The sequence below is a fragment of the Asterias amurensis genome, chromosome 18 (genome assembly GCF_032118995.1).
Source record: "Asterias amurensis chromosome 18, ASM3211899v1".
Classification (NCBI taxonomy): domain Eukaryota; kingdom Metazoa; phylum Echinodermata; class Asteroidea; order Forcipulatida; family Asteriidae; genus Asterias; species Asterias amurensis.
In genome coordinates, this window is record NC_092665.1 from 13,687,058 (window position 1) to 13,706,668 (window position 19,611).

The 19,611-nt window shown below is 40.3% G+C and overlaps 1 protein-coding gene across 11 annotated transcripts in view; it reads right to left on the bottom strand.

Moving 5' to 3' along the window:
* Positions 1–1,229: 1,229 nt before the first annotated feature.
* LOC139950413 (sodium leak channel NALCN-like) overlaps positions 1,230–19,611 on the bottom strand; it is a 54,061-nt gene continuing 35,679 nt past the window's right edge. For 6 of the 11 annotated variants that reach the window (XM_071949080.1, XM_071949079.1, XM_071949077.1 and 3 more), the window contains 14 exons: positions 19,203–19,301; positions 18,353–18,446; positions 16,941–17,047; positions 15,911–16,111; positions 13,084–13,155; positions 12,518–12,666; positions 11,039–11,132; positions 9,862–9,994; positions 9,134–9,249; positions 8,403–8,560; positions 7,296–7,458; positions 6,074–6,292; positions 4,396–4,528; positions 1,230–3,378 (listed from right to left, as the gene is read on the bottom strand). In XM_071949080.1, coding sequence (XP_071805181.1) covers positions 3,230–3,378; positions 4,396–4,528; positions 6,074–6,292; positions 7,296–7,458; positions 8,403–8,560; positions 9,134–9,249; positions 9,862–9,994; positions 11,039–11,132; positions 12,518–12,666; positions 13,084–13,155; positions 15,911–16,111; positions 16,941–17,047; positions 18,353–18,446; positions 19,203–19,301 — 1,887 coding nt within the window. In that variant the 3' untranslated portion in view covers positions 1,230–3,229. The remainder of the gene's footprint in view (positions 3,379–4,395; positions 4,529–6,073; positions 6,293–7,295; positions 7,459–8,402; positions 8,561–9,133; positions 9,250–9,861; positions 9,995–11,038; positions 11,133–12,517; positions 12,667–13,083; positions 13,156–15,910; positions 16,112–16,940; positions 17,048–18,352; positions 18,447–19,202; positions 19,302–19,611) is intronic. The other 5 variants (XM_071949083.1, XM_071949076.1, XM_071949082.1 and 2 more) reach the window with 3 other exon arrangements.

A 19,611-nucleotide genomic window follows, 5' to 3' on the forward strand; every position in this document is an offset into this window, starting at 1 on the left:
TATAGCCTTATACACTTTTTCAGGCAAAATTTGACAAGTTCACAAGGCTATAGCCTTATACACTTTTTCAGCCAAAATTTGACAAGCCACATGGCTATTATAGCCTCTTACACTTTTTTAGGCAAAGTTTGACAAGTCACAAGGCTATAGCCTTGTAGATTTTTCAGCAAAAAATTTGACAAGTCACAAGGCTATAGCCTTGTACACCTTTTCATGCCAAAAGCCAATATTTGACAAATTCACAAGGCTATAGCCTTGTAGACTTTTTCAGGCAAAATTTGACAAGTTCACAAGGCTATAGCCTTATACACTTTTTCAGGCAAAATTTGACAAGCCACATGGCTATTATAGCCTCTTACACTTTTTTAGGCAAAGTTTGACAAGTCACAAGGCTATAGCCTTGTAGACTTTTTCAGCAAAAATTAGACAAGTCACAAGGCTATAGCCTTGTAGACTTTTTCAGCAAAAATTAGACAAGTCACAAGGCTATAGCCTTGTAGACTTTTTCAGCAAAAATTAGACAAGTCACAAGGCTATAGCCTTGTAGACTTTTTCAGCAAAAATTAGACAAGTCACAAGGCTATAGCCTTGTAGACTTTTTCAGCAAAAATTAGACAAGTCACAAGGCTATAGCCTTGTAGACTTTTTCAGCAAAAATTAGACAAGTCACAAGGCCTTGTAGACTTTTTCAGCAAAAATTAGACAAGTCACAAGGCTATAGCCTTGTAGACTTTTTCAGCAAAAATTAGACAAGTCACAAGGCTATAAGCCTTGTACACATTTTCAGCCAAAATTTGACAAGCCACAAGGCTTTTATAGCCTTGTACACCTTTTTAGCCAAAATTTGACAAATTCACAAGGCTATAGCCTTGTACACTGTTTCAGCCAAATTTGACAAGTTCACAAGGCCTTGTACACTTTTCAGGCAAAATTTGACAAGTTCATAAGGCTATAGCCTTGTACACTTTTTCAGCCAAAATTTGACAAAATCACAAGGCTATAGCCTTGTTCACTTTTCAGCCAAAATTTGACAAGTAGGCTTGTGAACCTTTCAGGCAAATTGCCCTTGTACACATGGCTATATCACATACCAGCATCTGTATCACAAGTCCAGCAGTTTGACTGAATTGAGGCCAAAAAGTGAAAAAAAAAATCACAACAGTTTTATCAAATTTTAGCCTAAACTTTGAAAGGACAGGTGATAGCTCAAAAACACTCTCTTTCTGAACTGAAATTTTCACAGGATATTTTTATTGTGTATATCTACGTAAAATAGGATTCCAACAATCGCATGGATCCCTAAACCAATCACATACTCGTCTTTATCGGACACTATCGATAATTACTCAAAATAATTATTAGCATAAAACCTTAATTGGTAATGAGTAATGGGGAGAGGTTGATAGTATAAAACAGTGTGATAAAGCGACTCCCCCCGAAATGACATAGTTTTTGAGAAAGAAGTAATTTTCCACAAAATTTAGTTGGAGACCTCAGATTTAGAATTTGAGGTCTCAAAATCAAATATCAAAAGCACGTGACTTTGGTGAAAAGGGTGTTTTTTCTTTCATTAGTATCTCACAACTTTGACACAAATTAAGTTCAAATTTTCACAGGTTTGTTATTTTATGCATATGTCATGTATGTTGAGATACATCAAGTGAGAAGACTGATCTTTGACAATTACCAAAGGTGTCCACTGCCTTTTACACATATTTTAAAAAGCGATCAAATAAAAATGGAAGCACAAACAATGTACAGAGAATCGCACGTCAAAAATCTCACATTAATTTCTTCAACGCGTAGATGTAGCCGTTGCAGTGATTTAAACAAAGAGGCAAGGGTTTTGGCGACATTGGGCAGTTTAGCTAAATGAAATGTTGAAGGCAATCGCCAAGAAGACAGGCGTTCACAATTCAAATTTCACAAAGTTTTCTTCTCGGAGAACTGTCTACCTTATGATTAACAAAGGCAGACGACCGTGCCTTACCAAATGTGGGCAAGACAGTTGGACAATTTGGGCGCGGCAACAACAACAAAATGACGAAGAAAGCCAAAAACGCTTTTTACCCAGTATAAAAAATTGGTACTTACTTTTTTATCTGTTTCAAATTTCATGCAAATCGACCCCTCGGATTTCCCCTGTAATGAAAGAGTTCCAATGCCCCCATGTTGCTGAAAAGTTGCGTTTGCGTGAAGTGCAGTTTGTCTACTATCCAAAGCCACAAGGCCCTCCCATCTCTGACACACTACATCACTTGCGATACATACACACATAAAGACAAATCATGAATTGAAAAAAAATTAAATAGACACTTGTAATACTGTTAAAACACTACATAATACTCCACTGCTTGCACAAGGTCACACTTAAAGAACAATAAATGAAATAAGTTATTTTTCAATTGTACTGAGAGGCTATTTTACATTAACTTTGAGTACTTGTGAAGTATATATTATAGAATGTAATATTTACACAGGCAGGAATCTCTTTTGTGCTTTTTTTATTTCACTAGCACGGACAAAATTGTCTGCAATTTTTTTTCACTTATGATTAACACAAAAAGGAGAAGAGTTTTGATTAGGATGGTGGATCGACTGTGAAATTGTTCAACTGTCTGGATTACCTGCAGCATGTATGCAAAGAATAGTAAACTGGTGTCTGTAGAATATCTGCAGAGTTTCTGTGGATGCTAAAGACACTTGGTCTCTGAATTACAGTTTTCTTTTAACAATTTTTGAGTAGTTGGCATTTTCGAGTAGTTGAGTAGTTGTCATTTTCGACACTTCAAGTTGACACAAAATCAAGAAGAATCACAAAAAGTATGTGTGATTTTCTGCAGACTGTCTGCAGAATATCAACAAAATATCTGCAGAATTTATGGCGAATCTTGATTCTGCATTACAGCTTTTAATCAGTTTTCCTTTTAGATCAAATTTCAAGTGGGCCCGAGCTGAAGTCGACAACAGGACAACAAACATATCTGCAGAGTTTATGTAGAATCTGCCAACATGTAGTTCCTTCATTACTGTTTTAAATCAGTTTTCCTTTTTTTATCTAATTTCAAGGTGGACACAAAATAAATTCATAACAAGATGTCCTTCACATGTAAAGAATAGCTGCGGAATAGCTGCAGAATATCAGTGAGATATCTGCAGAATTAATATAAAATCTGCCATAACTTGTGAGCACGTTTCAAGTAAAAATTGTTCCCTTGAGAGTCAAACTTCAGTCTTCCTCAGACCCGCTGTCATATCTTAGCTGCTCCTTCCACCAATCTTGGACGTCTTTGGTTGCCGAAGACACCATTGATGACTTGACTGTTTTGGGAAACAGCGGGACACTGGGTGCACTGCTGGGAGTGGTTGGACTAGAACCTAGAGGGGACAGAAAAAGAGTGAAGTTTATTATCGTGTGTTCTGGAATCCTCCTGGCGGACATCCAAATTGCAGCAGGAGGAAAATGAGCTACCCAGACACCATCACACAAGACAAATATCTCAATCTAAACGAGACCCAACAACTCATGGGGGATAAAGCAACCTGGCACCATTACAGCTGCTTCCATAATTCCGTCCAAGGACAAAGGATGATGATGATGATGTTGATGTTTTAAAGAGCGATAATGTTTGCACTGATAGTTTTCAGGTTCAGCGAAACTTCAAGTGAAAACAAAATAAAAAATAACCACTAAAAGTATGTGCGAGTTTTCTGCAGACTGTCTGCAGAATATCAACAAAATGTCTGCAGAATTTATGGCGAATCTTCAGATACTCAGTTTCTGCATTACATCTTTAAATCAGTTTTCTCTCTTTGATTCAGTTTTTAGGGACTAGTGTTGCTCGTTTTCTCTGGAGAACAGACAGGGTGTTCGGTACAGACTTGTCTAGAAACTCTTTGGCTTCCAAAGGGGCGTTTTTTTACATGGCCATTCTTTATCTTTGCTCAATTTTTTTTAACAATGGCCTTTGTACTTAGTAATTACTTTCCCATTTTCGCCTCTCATGGCACATCTTTGTGCCCAAATCTATCAACCCAAATCAACTGTCAGTCACCAGGGGCAGGTAGCCACCAATTCAAGGGGCTTAAACTGGTTGCCCCATTTACCCCATAAAAATATTAACTGAGAGCACAAAACATGAAAGCGTGCGAGCACGAAGCCGGCTTATTATTGGATTTAAAAGCCCTACTCTAACTCTACAACCTTGGGGCGTTCTATATGGTCTGAATTCATGTTTTTATAAAATTTATTATCAAAAAAAATTTAAACAAATATTTATTTACTATTATTTTGGGGGTGATTTTGTTTCTGAGGGGGTGTTAAAAAAAATCTGGATTTCCTGTTACAAAGGGAGAAATCACACCACTGATATTTGCCCCCCAAAAAATGTTCACCTGGTTGGAGTCTCCGTCCTGGTCTTCTGATCCTAAGGCCGGCTCCCTGGTCGTCAATGTCTGGTTTAGTCCCGCCTTCAGAGAGGGTAGGGACAAGGAGCTTATGACTGGGTGAACTCTGAGGGACATGATCCTGGGATGAGGGTAACCCAGAAGGCGTGGGTAACCCAGACGGCGAGGATAGCCCAGAAGGCAAAACCCAGATGGTGAGGATAAAGGAAGGGTAGGGGGGGAGGGGGAAAAATAACAATATGTAATTAGACGAGAGGAAATTCAAATTGTCAGTATTGTGATGTCACCCAGGCTTCGGACTGATGATACCCAAGACTACAACCGTATGGACTTCAAAAGGGGTACCCTGTTTCAGCCCTAGGAGTAGGTGCAAGGGCCTCTAAAAAAAAAAATGTAGCCGACACCTTGACGTGGCCTTCAGGCCTAGTGTGTTGGCGACTTGCATAAATAAAATTTAAAAAATGCAGCACAATTCAAAATGGCTACCCTCATTCCAACAAAAATGCGAATACAAAAAGTTAACGATTGTTTTAACAATAGTGGCTTTTTGTTTATCGCTCAAAACCAGTCACACAGTAGGAGGGCTGACTCTGTAGTTGTAGATGCATTCACCACATGATATCATATAGCAGCATGGCATATAGTTTCTATACATGTATCATTCAACACCACAGTGGATGATATTAAATGTTCAGATATCAGGAGATAGTTGAATAATTTGGTATGAACTTCCTTGGAGTAATGCGGCCCTGTATGTTTGGTACTGGAGTTATAACATTAGTTATATACCAATTCATGCGCTATTTTAATTTTGGCTGGATGATGTGTGAAGTGAAAAGCATTCAGAAAAAGAATACAAAAAATGTATTGTTCAAAAACAATAAACGTAGGATTAAATCAAAGGTTTTATCTTTCAGAAAATGCTGCAAAAGAAACAAATTGTGACGTTATCGTTACAAATGATGTCATGCTGAATGGAATAAACCCCCGTGTACAGTCTACCATCGCTGAGGTCAAACAACAAGCAAATCTGCAAGTTGACATTAGTCTGGTACAAAGACTCGCTTAATGACAAGTTACAGCTTAAGCTTGAGTTCCTCAGACTATCCAGACATTTCTTATGTCAGTTTGTGTGTTCAATTAATGAATGGTGTTGGACTGAGGACAGTGCACTAGTAAACTGATTGTGCTTTACATGGGATTAGGCATACCACCATAATCAGAGTCCAACAGTTTGGGTGCTGAGTTACTGAATGGTGTTGGACTGAGGACTGTACTAGTAAACTTATTGTGCTTCACATGGGATCAGGCATACCACCATAATCAGAGTCCAACAGTTTTGGGTGTTGAGTGGTGTTGGACTGAGGACTGCAGAGGTTTACAAATCATGTAATGGTGCTGTGGCGAAAAATGCAGCCAATCAAACCAGAAACACCAGGGCGAACCCCTTCTCTTTTACGCCAAGTGCACAGAGTTCTTTTAATACGTGCATTACCCACCACACAGGACCTACTGACTATCAACTGTTAAGAGTGAGGTTTTAAAGAGAAAATAAACCACTTAAATGCTGATGTTAATATCGTCTACAGAGAGAAAGAGGCCGCATGCAATCGGTCCCCACAAGGGAGGGGGCCAGGCCACATTACGCAAAATAATAAATACATACATTTACAAGTACAGTTACTTGGTTCCATTCTCCCACCTGCTCCCGGTTTGCATCGGGGGATGGTTTGAGTTTCTCGTTCCCCTCATGGTCCTCTGGCTTAGCGTCGTCCTTCGCCGCGGTCTCGATAAACGCAGGCACGTCGAGGATCTTATGCGACTCGCGCTCATTGTTAAGGGAACCCATCAAGAAGTTTGGGATGTGGATGTGGGCTTTCTCCTTCTGTAATTTCAAAGGAGAGGGTTTAAAGAGTTAAAGGCATGGACACTATTGGTAATTAATCAAAATAATTATTAGCATAAAACATTACTTGGTAACTAAGCTTGGGCGATATCACGATATTATCGAATATCGCGATATTAATTTGGAAACGATTTCGATATCCGGTGGATTTGGTTTTAATCGAAATATCGATATATCGCGATATATTGCGATAATCGCGATATATCGATATATCGATTGAATACCACGATGTATTTGCTAGCTGAGACATCTTGCACCCCATAGGTTTGGAGTAAAACCAGAAATATAGGCCATTAGAACACCTCTCTTGTGCTATGACTGTCTCTTCTACAACTTACATTTGGAAGATTAAGACTGATGATGTCAAATTTCATTAATCCCGATTATATTGAGTATCGCGATATATTGTCGGCGATATATCGTCAATAAAATAAATCGATATCGCCCAAGCTTATTGGTAACAAGCAAAGAAGAGTTGTTAATAGTATCAAACATTGTGAGAAACAACTTTTGTTGAAGTAAGGTAGTTGTTGAGAAAGAGGTAATTGCTCATTCGAATAATGAAAGAGTTCAGCTGAAGCCTTTTATTATGCTTCTGAAAGCACACACATTTGTGCAACAAGGTTTTTTTTTTTCATTCATTATTCTCGTGCAACTGCGGTGACCGATCGAGTCCAACTTTTCTACAGGTTTGTTATTTGATGCATATGTTGGGACACACCAAGTGAGAAAACTGGTCTTTGACGTGTCTTTAAAACAGGTGTCCACAGACTTACATGGTGTAAAGTTAATGATAGTAGAAAGCTTCCCTTAAAAAAGTACTAGCAGAGGTGCTGTTGTTTTTGAGAAATGAGTTAAACAATGTCCCAAACATTTTTTTGTCTCAGTGAGCTCAGCTTCTATGGGCATAGTTTATATATCACTTGAAACCAAACAAGATTAAATGGTCAGACAGTAGGAGGGTTAAGAAAGGACCAATGACCTTTTGACCTACCGCCCTCATGCGTTTCAGGACCTTCTCCAGCCATGTACGAATGGTTTCTTTGGCAACCTCCTCCTCGATGTTGTACTCCAGTTCCTCTCGAGCCAGAAGCTCGTCCAGCTGGAGACTCTTGCGGATATCCACGGAGCGATAAGACAACATGCTGTCAGGAAAAAGTTGCAATCGAAATATGTTTACTGGGTTGAGGTTTGCCTCCTGAAAATGGCTACCCAGTTTAGGTTGGTGACTTAAGCTGCCCAACATAACAAACAGAAAGCACTCGAGCCTGAGCGAAAAGGACTTTTTGTTAAAAAACTGTAGTTTTGTCCCTGGAGCGATAAGACAACATGCTACCGAAAAAAAGTTGCAATCGAAAGACGTTTACTGGGTTGAGGTTTGCCTCCTTAAAATGGCTTCCCAGTTAAGGTTGGGGACTTTAGCCGCCCAACATAACACACAGAAAGCACTCGAGCCTGAGCGAAAATTTGTTAAAAAGCTGTAGTTTTGTCAACAGAACGATAAGACACCTTGCTGTCGGGGAAAGTTTGCAATTGAAAGACGTTCACTGGGTTGAGGTTTGCCTCCTGAAAAAGGCTAGCCGGTTTAGGTTGGCAACTTTAGTCGCCCAAGCCGCCCAACTTTAGTTGACCCAGAAGGCTCTAAAATCAATCAAAATCCAATGGCACTTTTTTTGATTTTGATGAACTCAAACCAACTGTGTGAATATCTCTCACCATTTCTTCTCTGTACTTTGTCAAGACTAATGCTCAAAGTGTTTTAAAATTTCTTGTAAATGCTGTGACTTGTTTTCACTTTTTTCTCATCTCATCATGTTATATTGATTTAATGTATGAATATTGGAAATGTCGACAATAAACTATTATTACCTCTTGCCATGTGTCTATTTTTATGTTTTGTTAACTTCCTTAAGTTTTACATTTTACATTTTTAATAAAAATTTTATCCGTCCTTTAATTAGCGCTTGCGCTGTTGGATGTAAATCAAATAAAATACAATAACAGTTTATAAAAAATTTTCCCTGCGGAAAAAAAAGAAGAAAAAAAAAGAAAAAAAAGAAAAAAAAAAGGAAAAAGATCCATCTCTCACCTCAGGACATCGTGAAATGTGACGTCTTGTCCGTTTCGCATTTTCTCAATTTCACAGCACATGTGCTTATATAACAAGCGATCTTTGTCCATGTCTACCTCTAGGCGACCCCGCAGTAACCTCAGCACAAACTTCACTCTACTCACAGGAATGACTCCCTAAAATGGGGACAACCAAGGGCAATAATTGGTCAGTGTATACAAAAAGTATCCCTAACTCTAGGCTAGCTGTGGTTTGATTGGTCAGCATGAGAGCTTTTGTCTAAAACAGCATGACAGGTCAGCAAGGGAATTATCTTCCTTAAGTATCAGAAAGACAGAAATTGATTGGTTGTTGTGAGTGCTATCGTCTTAAAATTTGTATGTATGAGAGCAAGAATTTGATTAAAAAAATGTTAAATTTGCATCGAGGATAAAGAATAGCCATTTTGCCTTTTACCCGTACACAACGATGTGTGTTAGCACTGTATACTGTAATACTGCCCCAAGTTATGTGAAAAAAATGACAGACATATTACTTGGGTGGAGAATTTGATTGGTCAGCAAGAGAAGTATAATCACAAAGCAAGAACTTCATTGGTCAGCAAAAGGGCTTTGAAAAAAGATTCAAAGAATTTGATTCGCTAGCAAGAGGACGAAGCAGAAGTTCCAGGAAGAAATGAGGTCGACTGAGGTCATCTTCACAATCATCATAGTAGGGTATGGGGACCTCACAGACAAGAAGTGTTATACCTTTCTGCCAACATCAACTGTGTTCCACGTAATCTGGAAGTTCTTGATGTCGGCGTAGCTTAGCAACGCATCCTCCTCATTGGAGTAGAAGAGTGAAAAGTTCTCCATGATGATACCTGAGGGAGTAAGCAGTATGGATTATTTTATCATTCAGCCACCATCTTGGTCAAGTTCCCTGTATCCAGTCAAACAGTAATGGATGCTAGTGTTCATCGTACAAAGCAGGGAACCAGACTATTTTTCACTCCAGTCTCGGTTTGGTTACATTGAGTTGAATGGGTAAGAATATTTTAAGTTCATAAAAGAGAAGGCATTCTGGGGGAAAATGGCGCAGTGCACCACTGGGAATGAGGTTGACCCGCGATCCCCCTTGCTTTGAGCAAGTTCGAGTGTGCACAATGGTGAACTAAAGGTTGACCATTTTGACTCAAACCCAGGCTGGTTGACCATTGGTTAACTACTGTGGTCGACCATTTGGAACCAGCCTCGAGACCATGGTTTCTTCACTGGTCCGTACAGCATGTTCCATTCTAACATGTGTTCAGCGCAGAGGGGAACCAGTGACACTTTAGCAAAAAGGTGGAAGGTTGACTAGACTACCAAACGAGTCGTTCGGGTGAGTACGTCACTGCGCATGTGCGTTGCTAGTCTGTGGTCGACCACTGGTGGACTAAATGTGGGCAATTGAACTTGCTCTTTGCTGCTGCAAGACGCTGTCTTGAACTTACCCACGAGCAAATTGAGGAAGATGTAAGCGATGATGACATAGAACGAGCCGAAATAAAGGAGTGAAGCGGTCACGTTGCCACAGTCCGTCTCCCAGTAGTTGTCGCCGACCCTGCTGCAGTAGGGCGGGCTGATCTGTTACCGCGACGATTGGGATTAACAAAGGAGAACATTAATTAAAATAAAACCAGTTTTGATATAGCACTATTCACGCCTGAAGGGCGTCTCAAAGCGCTTCAAATGATTTACCCTGGTCACTGGGCCTTGAATCATTCCTTAACCAATCTCAACTCCCTTCAGAGTATACAGCCAGGGCCAATTTCATAGAGCTGCTTAAGCAAAAGAATTTGCTTTAGCAAAAAAATCATTGCTTAGTAAAATCAGATTACAGGTCAAGACTCCACTCAATTGTTATGCTAAGTAAATAACAGCTAAATACCAGTCACAAGCAATGTATATGGCATGACATTTTTTGCCAGTAACATGTGAAAAATAAGCGAGATATTTTCGTGCTTAAGCAAATTTTTTGCTTAAGCAGCTCTATGAAATTGGCCCCTGGGCAACAAATTTGTGCTAAATCAACTCGGCTAAATCAATCACAAGAACCATCTCTGCCCTCACAGGTTTCAATTCCCTATCAAATGGATGATGCGGATGAACATTTTATTTTATTATATTTGCATTACATTACAAATTGGATGTGATGTTTTTGCCATTGACAGTAAAAACACTGCAACTCAGGGATGTGATAGGCTGTTGAGAAGGAAAAAAAAAAAAGAACTCTGAGCGCAAAGTGGGAAAGCATGCGAGCTCAAAAAACTTGCGAGCATGAAGCCCAATACTAACATTTATCTTTGGTTTTAAAAGCCCCACTCTGTAATCAAGGGCATTATTATATTGTCATATCTCCATTTTATTTTTTGATCCTTTTTTTGGGGGGGGGGGGGGTTACAAATTATTTTATCAGGGTAAAAATAAAAACGGAATTCCGTTTAAAACCGAAGAAATCACATCCCTGGCAATTTCAAAATTCTTGATGGCTAAAATGTCTACCTTTTATTTTGTAATTGCTTCTTTTGATGGGTGGGTGGGTGGGTGGGTGGGTGATCGGCGGGTTAGGAGAGTGTCTAGGGGTGGCTATTCAATGGGGGTAAAGGGGTTTGGGAGATATTTTCTTACCATGCAGTCATGCATTATTTTGTTCCAGTCTTCACCGGTGACGATTCGGAACAAAACAGCGATAGCGTTGGGAACCCTCTCAAAGTTGGCATGTCTGGGGAGGAACAACAAAACAGTCAAGCAATTTACAGAAACTAAAGGAACACGCTTCCTTGGATCGGTCGAGTTGGTCCATGACAAGTGTTTGAAAACCTTTTGTTACAAAATGCATATGGCTAGAAAGATGTTGTAAAAGTAGAATATAATAATCCCCACAAACATGCTCCGAAATTGCATGGCTTTCTTTAAAGTCACCTGGAAATAGAATTTGTTTTCTTTCAAACATAAGAGTATATGCTTACGAACAATAAAACAATTTTTTTAGGAATTGTTTTTCACGATTTATATGTTTAAAAAATATATAAAGTTGTTTGGGGGCTGACTCTGCCTACCCCTTTTGTGACGTCAATCGAGGCAGACTTTGCCTGCAATGCGTATAGTAAACACACGTGCAAAGTACATGTACGTCCAAGTCGTGAGTTGGTACATCTCAAAAAGTGTTTTTCTGCATTCAGCAGCAATACACCTTGCCGGGAAAAAAGAAAAACAAAATTTTTTTGAAACGTACAAACTCAAGATTCGGTCCATACATGTACTTTGCAACTGTGTTTACTCTACGCATTACAGGCAAAGTCTGCCTCGATTGACGTCACGAACAGCGCCCCCTCGGGTCTCGGTCTACTCTTAAATTTGTAAATAACATAAGAACTGATTTTTTAAAACCTTAGTTAACTGTTTATTCACATTCCACTCATCAAAACACATATATTAGTGACAAAAGCTTTATTTTGAAAAAATACCACTTCCAGGTGACTTTAAAAGTTGTGAACTAACGCGGCAGGCCATTTTGGGAGTCCAGTTTACTCCATAAAATGGCCGACCGTGTTAGTTCGCTAGGTAAAAGGAAAACCACACAATTTTGAGGCACATTTGTGTAGATCATTATATTCTACTTTTAAAACATCTTTCTAACAATATCAATTTCATAACAAATGGTTTCCAAACGGTTTTCATGGACCAACTCAACCGATCCAAGACAACGCTAACTACATATGAATGCTTCCACTTAAAGAACACTATACTTAATTAATCAAAACAGTTGTTAGCACAAGAACTTACTTGGTAAGTGAGAGCTGTTGATAGTATAAAACATTGTGAGAAACGGCTCCCTCTGAAGTAGTTTTTGAGAAAGAGGTACATGTAATCACACTAGGATATATAAAGACTTCAGGCCTAAAGCCTTTTATTAGGCAAATGAAAGCACACAGATTTGCGCAACAAGGGTGGTTTTTATTTCACTTTTCCCTTGCAACTTAGATGACCAATTGAGTCCAAAAATTCACAGATTTGTTTTTATGCATGTGTTGGGATACAACAAGTTGTGATAAGACTGGTCTTTGACATTTACCGAAGGTGTCCTTAAAGGAGCAGATGACTTACCTGTTTAACATCTCTCCGTACTTAACTTTTCCGAAGAGCACGACCCCGGTGAAGGCGTAGAAGGTGATGAGGATAAACAGTCCCACGATGATGAAGAAGCTCTTCACCATACTCACTACAATCGTCATCATCAGCATCTTGAGTGTCGGCTGTGAGTCAATCAAAAACTCATTCGTGAGAATTAGGACAGAAATCAAAAATTCGTTCGTGAGAATCAGGACAGAATTCAAGAACTCATTTGTGAGAATCAGGACAGAAATCAAAAACTCATTTGTGAGAATCAGGACAGAAATCAAAAACTCATTTGTGAGAATCAGGACAGAAATCAAAAACTCATTCACTAGAATCAGGACAAAAATAAAAAAACACTCATTCGTGAGAATCAGGACAGAAAATCAAAAACTCATCCATGAGACTCAAGAAAGAAAAAACTGGCTATGGATACCCAGCCTTTCAGGTCTTTTACAAAAGTGGACTTGAAGACCAAGTGATATCCCTGATGCAAAAGTTAACATCCATAAAATTGAAGGGCTTGGAACATCGTGAAAGGGGTTATGTGTACTTACATGTTTGCCTGTAATGGTGAAGAATCTAAACAGGATGACCGCCGAGCCCAAGGAATACTTGAACTGATCTTGCTGTGAGGGGATCAACGAACATAAAAGGCCAATATTCAGAGAAGAGATTTTCTGTAATTCTATGAAAAGCTGGAAATGTCAATTCAGCAGGGCCTAATTTCATGGCTCTGCTTACCGTAAGCACAGAATCGGCGCTTAACGGAAGCAGGGAATTCTGTGCTTACGGCAAGCGTATTTCACAGGTTAGCGGCGAATTTTGGCTTATGCACGTGCGTACTCAGCGTTACTAGGCATTCTACGCTTACAAGGCTAGCGCAGAAATTCGGCGCTTGCATGTAGGCAGGGAATCGTGATCGTAAGCGCAGATTTCGGCGGAAAGCAGAGCCATGAAATTGGGCCCTGGTCTACCACCTGTGACCTACGGAAAAAAATTGACAGCTCCCATTCTCGGAAATGTTTCTTTGCTCAAACCCAAATAAAATAATAAAATTTACCCAGTATTACCTCAAGGTTTTTTTCACTTGGAAATGTTAACCGTTTGTTTGCAGATTTATGCAAAAGCATGCAATCATAAGTGATTTGCTAACTTGGCCTAGATTCATGGCTCTGCTTACCGTAAGGAAAGAATCTGCAGCTAGGAATTCCATGCTTACATCAAGTGAATTTCACGGGTAAGCACAGAGTTTTTGCTGGTGCCATACAAACCCCAAGTTACTAGGCATTCTTCGCTAACACAGCTAGCACAGAATCTGGGCGCTTGCACAGTAAGCCGAGAATGGTGATCATAAGTGCAGAATTTGGCCGTAAGCAAAACCATAAAATTATGCCCCGGTAGCTACATGTACATGTTCTTAGACAGTGATCATGCACTATAACAAAATAATTCCAACAATAAGTAACAATTCCAACAATAGGACGATAGACAATACAGTGTTCCCAGTATCCCAGCAGAGGCTGTTGTTCGCAGTGTATAAGTTTATAATGGAAAAACACACCAACGTTTTTTAGTCGTCATGCAGAGCGCATTGCCTCCTGTTTGAGGTATGGTTTTCATCAACATTGTGTAAATGATTTATTGCAACATTCTAAGCAAATTTTCTGCTTTGAATGTTTCTGGGTGAAAATTTATTCAAACCATATCACAGCGGTGACAGCAGGTACCAAGCGAGGTTACAGTAGGTTCCAAGCGAGGCGACAGTGGGTACCAAGTGAGGTGCGAGGCGACAGTGGGTACCAAGCGAGGTGATAGCGGATACTAAGCGACGTGACAGTGGGTACCATGCAAGGTGACAGTAGGTACCTCATGATATGACAGTGGGTACCAAGCGAGGTGACAGTGGGTACCAAGCGGGTACCAACCTCATCTCTAGCCTCAGCATAATTTTTTTTAATAGTATTTACCAACTTAAGCCTATGTTTCATGAGGCTAAGCCAAAATCTTCTCAGGCCCTAATTTGCGAGGAGTTGATGTTCCTTTGAAGTCTATCGCTAATTAGGGAAAAGCAGCCTCTCCTGGCTCGACTGTAAATCGGCACACTATATTGTGAACCGTTCGTATTTCACACAATACAATAAAACAAAAGGAAAAACTCACTACATGACACCAAAGTTCCACTACAACTCATGCAGAGAAAGCAGTCGGGTCCAAAGGTCACCTCAGACCGGTCAGGTCGTCGATCGTTTCCCTGGGGGTCAAATACTGACTAGGAACACTGGGGAGAACTCAGGGGACTACAAATGGGTTCTGAAATCACATGCAAGATGAATAAAAAAAAGTAGTATGGGGCCATTCAGAATAGACAATATTAAACAAAATTGAATTGTTTCCCCTCTTTTTACCCACCCACACACCCCAACTTTTTTCAATATTACACCAGTAATTTCCAATGGCATTTCCTGGTTTGAACAAACAGCTTTGTAGTTTATTCAGTACCAATGACTGGCATTGAATTATGCCAGCTTGGCCAGATGGGAAGTTTATCTTCTTCGTTTGTTAATATTATATGTATGTATTTTTTTATTTATAAAAAGTGAATTTTGAAAATAACTAAGACTCTTAGTGCTGACTATGTTTCCACCACAGCTACTAAACATACTACAGTAGACCCCTGGCACAAAACAAGATCACACACTTTGTACATGCAAACAATAATCCGGGTCTAGAGAGGATCAGAACAACTAAAAGACATTGGGAACAAGGTTGTAACATGCATTTGTTAAAAGGAATGAAAAGGGCGCCATCGCGATTAATGAACTAGTGCATTATTGATGACAGTTTTTCACTACCCTCTTCCGTCTATGATACAAGTGGTTGGATATTAAAAAGCCTTGGATGATTGCAACTAATATCGTAGTCGCAACTACTGATTGCGTAGTCGAGTAGTTGGTTAAAAACCTGAAGGAGCTTAAATGGTCACATAGAAGGAGGGTCGACTCACATTGATACACTTGACTAAGCTGTTAAAACCAGGAACTTAAATGGTTAAACAGTAGTAGGGTTGACAGTGTACTGTGTAGATAGATTCACCACATTGATACACTTGACTTTGCACTCAAAACCAGGAGAATCTTAAATGGTCAAACGGTAGGCGGGTTGACTGTGTACTGTGTAGATAGATTCACCACTTTGGTACACTTGACTTAGCACTCAAAACAAGGAGAATCTTAAATGGTCACACAGTAGGAGGGTTGACTGTGTACTGTGTAGATAGATTCACCACATTGGTATACTTGACTTGGCACTCAAAACCAGGAGAACCTTAAATGGTCAAATGGAAGGAAGGTTGACCGTGAGAAAAATCATTATGCCACTCACCTGATTGGAGAGGTAGACAGCGACCCACACCACACCCATGACGGTGACAAAGAGATCATAACGATTCCGGCGGCTGTGCCAGTAGCCGATAGGACTCAGCGAGATACATTTCAGGATGACCTCCAGGACAAACATATTCGTCAGTAAGACCGAGACGTTGGCCAAAGCCTGCGCTGCGTCTTTGTTGTCCGATTCTACCCACTGGTGGAAGCAATTTTAATAAATAAAAATTAAGTATAAAAAAAGAAATTTTTCTTTCTATTTTTTGTTTCTTAAACTCACTGGAGGGTCAATGTACCAAGGGCCTAATTTCATAGAGCTGCTTCAGAACAAAAAGTAACTAAGCAGGGTAAAATGTTGCTTACCGGAATAAGGTTACCAGCCCATCTACCATGTCACATGCAAAATTTGTGGCTGGTAAGCTGATCATTTCTGCTTAGCAGAAAAACATTTAGAAATATTTTTCGCTAAAGCAGTTCCAGACAATTTGTATTGAGATGAATTTTACAGTCCTTATGCTCATGTCATACCAGTAGGGCGCCCTCACCTAGAGGTAAAAAAGCAGTTGTTCATTGGCCAGCACTGTGCGCCGCGCGTACTAATCTGTGCGTTTTGATTGTTTCTACATCGTTTTTCCCATCAAAGATGGTGGCTGGATGACGCTTATGCACAAGGTCTATTGCATTGTGTAACTGGCCCGAGGTGAACTTGGTGCTCGTCTGTCACTGGTGCCCTGCGGAACATGAGCATAGAGTTATGATAGGAACTAGAGGGCGACCTGGTGATGCTGCGTGCAGAAAACACGACAGGATTGCAAGGAGACACGCGCGCCATTTTGTAAGATGAGCGTTGTACGCACTTTAAATATGAAGTAGGCCTACGCTTCGGTGTGTGTGTATGAGAAATAGTCGCTATGAGATGTTGTTTTTTCAACCTACAAAATAGCCCCATGAGCGCACGGCAGGCCGCATAACTAGGCCAGTGCGCCCTCTAGTTCTAATATATAACTCTATGTAAATAAGCCACTCACCCGATATGACAGCAGGAAGAAATTGATGAGTACCAGGCAAGCAATAAAGCGCTTGAAGAACTTGTGTTGAGTTACGTCATACATACGAGCCCTGAATATGGAGTGATCTACATGTAAAAGGAGGAAGTGTGGAAAGATGGGACAACAAGAAATTAGACTAGAACCCTTTCTGTTAAAATTTTTTAAAACAATGACACAAAAAACAATGACAACAACAGGAGGAAAAAAATCAACAAATTATGTGCACAATTTCAATCAAAAAGGTTTTTTTTTTTTTTTTTCAATTGCCTAACACCACAAGACCAGACGGCAAGGCCGGAAGGCCACTCCAAGGTGTGGGCTACAATTATTTTATTTCAGAGGCCTTTGCAACCTACTCGTAGGGCTGAAACAGGGTTACCCCTTTTACAGTCTATACGGATGTACATGTAGGCTTGGGTATCATCAGTCCGAAGCCTGGCCAGTAGAGCAGAAAGCACTACCTCCCCAATTTTACGTAGCAAGTGTCACGGCCGGGATTCGAACCCACACTCTGCTGATCAAACACGAGCTTGAATCCGGTGCTCTTAACCGCTCGGCCATGACACGCTACATGTATACTTAACTGATTTGGGCTATCGACCCAAATCAACTGCCACCAGGGGCATGTTGTCACCTACTCCTACGAATGAAACACAATGTCGAAGGCATGGGTATCATCCTAAAGCCCCGCCAGCAGAGCAGAATGCACTAACTTTCCAACTTTTTTCACTGAAGCAATTATGGTAAAGTTCCTTGCTCAACGGTACAAGTGAAGTGACCATGACTCGAACCCACATTCTGCTGCTGGCAACACCAAAGCTTTGGTCCGGTCACAGAGACCACTCGGCCACGACACGCCACAACAATTGCCCATTTATTACAAGAGAAGACAGCGTATATATTTCAGGGATGTAAAAAAAAAACCATGAACAGTGATCGCAAAGCCTGAAAGCATGCGAGCTTGGCAACGACACCAATAAACTTGGGGAGGTAGTGCTTTCTGCTCTACCGGCCAGGCTTCGGACTGACAAAACCCAAGCCTACATCCGTATGGACTGTAAAAGGGGTAACCCCGTTTCAGCCCCACGAGTAGGTGGCAGCGGCCTCTGGACAAAAATAATCATAGCCCCCACCTTGGTGTGGCCTTCAGGCCTTGTGTGTCTGGCGACTTGCATAAAAAAAAATAATAATAAAAAAAAAAAAAAAAAAAAAAAAAAAAATATTACGTGCATGCTATAGAGGCCATGGTCTTTGTTGCCTCTGGTCTTATCCTTGGTGCCCCTTAAAAAGTTTGCCATCGACTCTAAGATTAAGTGTCCTTTTGAATTGCTCATTTCAACAAAAGTAAAATTCCAGGCCTGCGCCACGCCACACTACAGGGGTTTTTCTACCTGGTCTTGGAGGCAGATGAAGAGGTTGGGCCAGGGAGAGCCTGCCCTTCAAGTCCTGCCATCTCCTCTGGTCAATAGTCAACAACGATGTACCCTGAAACAAAAACATAAAAAAATATCTCAAGAATACGAAGAAAAAAAATGTCCTCGTCGCAAACCGAGCAGATCCTTTCAGAAACTGTCTCCGTGTATAGACGATGTGACCTGTGACATCACTTTTACAAAAGAGCCACAGAGCCCGGACTTCCTGCAGGCACTATTTGTACACAGCCGTATGAACATAAAGTCTTACATTTTATGGAGATTGCACTGTCTAATTCTTATCAACTTTTCATGGGATGAAAGGGGGCACATCTCAAAACTTGTCCAGCTATTACTTTCATAATTCTTGGAGTTATCTGAAAATTGAGACACAAAACGTCAAGTTTCCCATATGACCTGTGCAGTATTGTGCCTGCCAGAATACTCAAAGAATGTACAAGGTCACACCTATTGTTAACAAAGCTCACATGGTCTATACCTGTGCATTTCTTTAAAACTCTGGGAGTTGGAACCCAATTATTTCTTTTTAATGAAGTGATAAACTGTTTCTCGCATAACAAATTCGCGTCAATCATTCAAATAGTTCCCATTTGCAAAAGAAGATTTGAATAATAGCAAGGTTTAGCTGCATGTTGCGCGAGCAAATGAACGTGAACGCAAAAAAATTAGTTTTGTTTCTGGGTGATGTCGCCACTTTGGGCTAATTGAATGCTCACGTATGACATCTGCATGCACGTACGTACCTGTCATGAAAAATGGTAACTTCGCATACGCTGAAAACGTGAAATGGGTTGACCGATTCTCTTACCTTACTCTCAAAGTAGTTTGTGATGACCACGCCCACAAACAGGGTGAGACCGATCATGCAGCCAATGAAGACAAAGATGTGGATGTATACACCATGCGACTGTGGTAATCGAAAGAGATAATTGTCAATTAATTACCCAATACAAGCCTTCAAGATGTCTTATACATGTAGATCATCCACTTCTTCGTTACTGGTTGTTCCCCAAACCCGCAGCAATTGGGGCGACAGGGCCTTTTTCTCATGCTGGTCCGCTACTTTGGAACAATCTGCCCTCTTAATATCCGTATTTGTCCTCGATTCATAATTTCAAAGAGGCCCTCACAACCCACCTTTTCCAATTGCTGCTTTTCATTGACCATTGAACACACTAGAAACGGTCTATGTGCGCCGACATCTTGCCAACCACGCA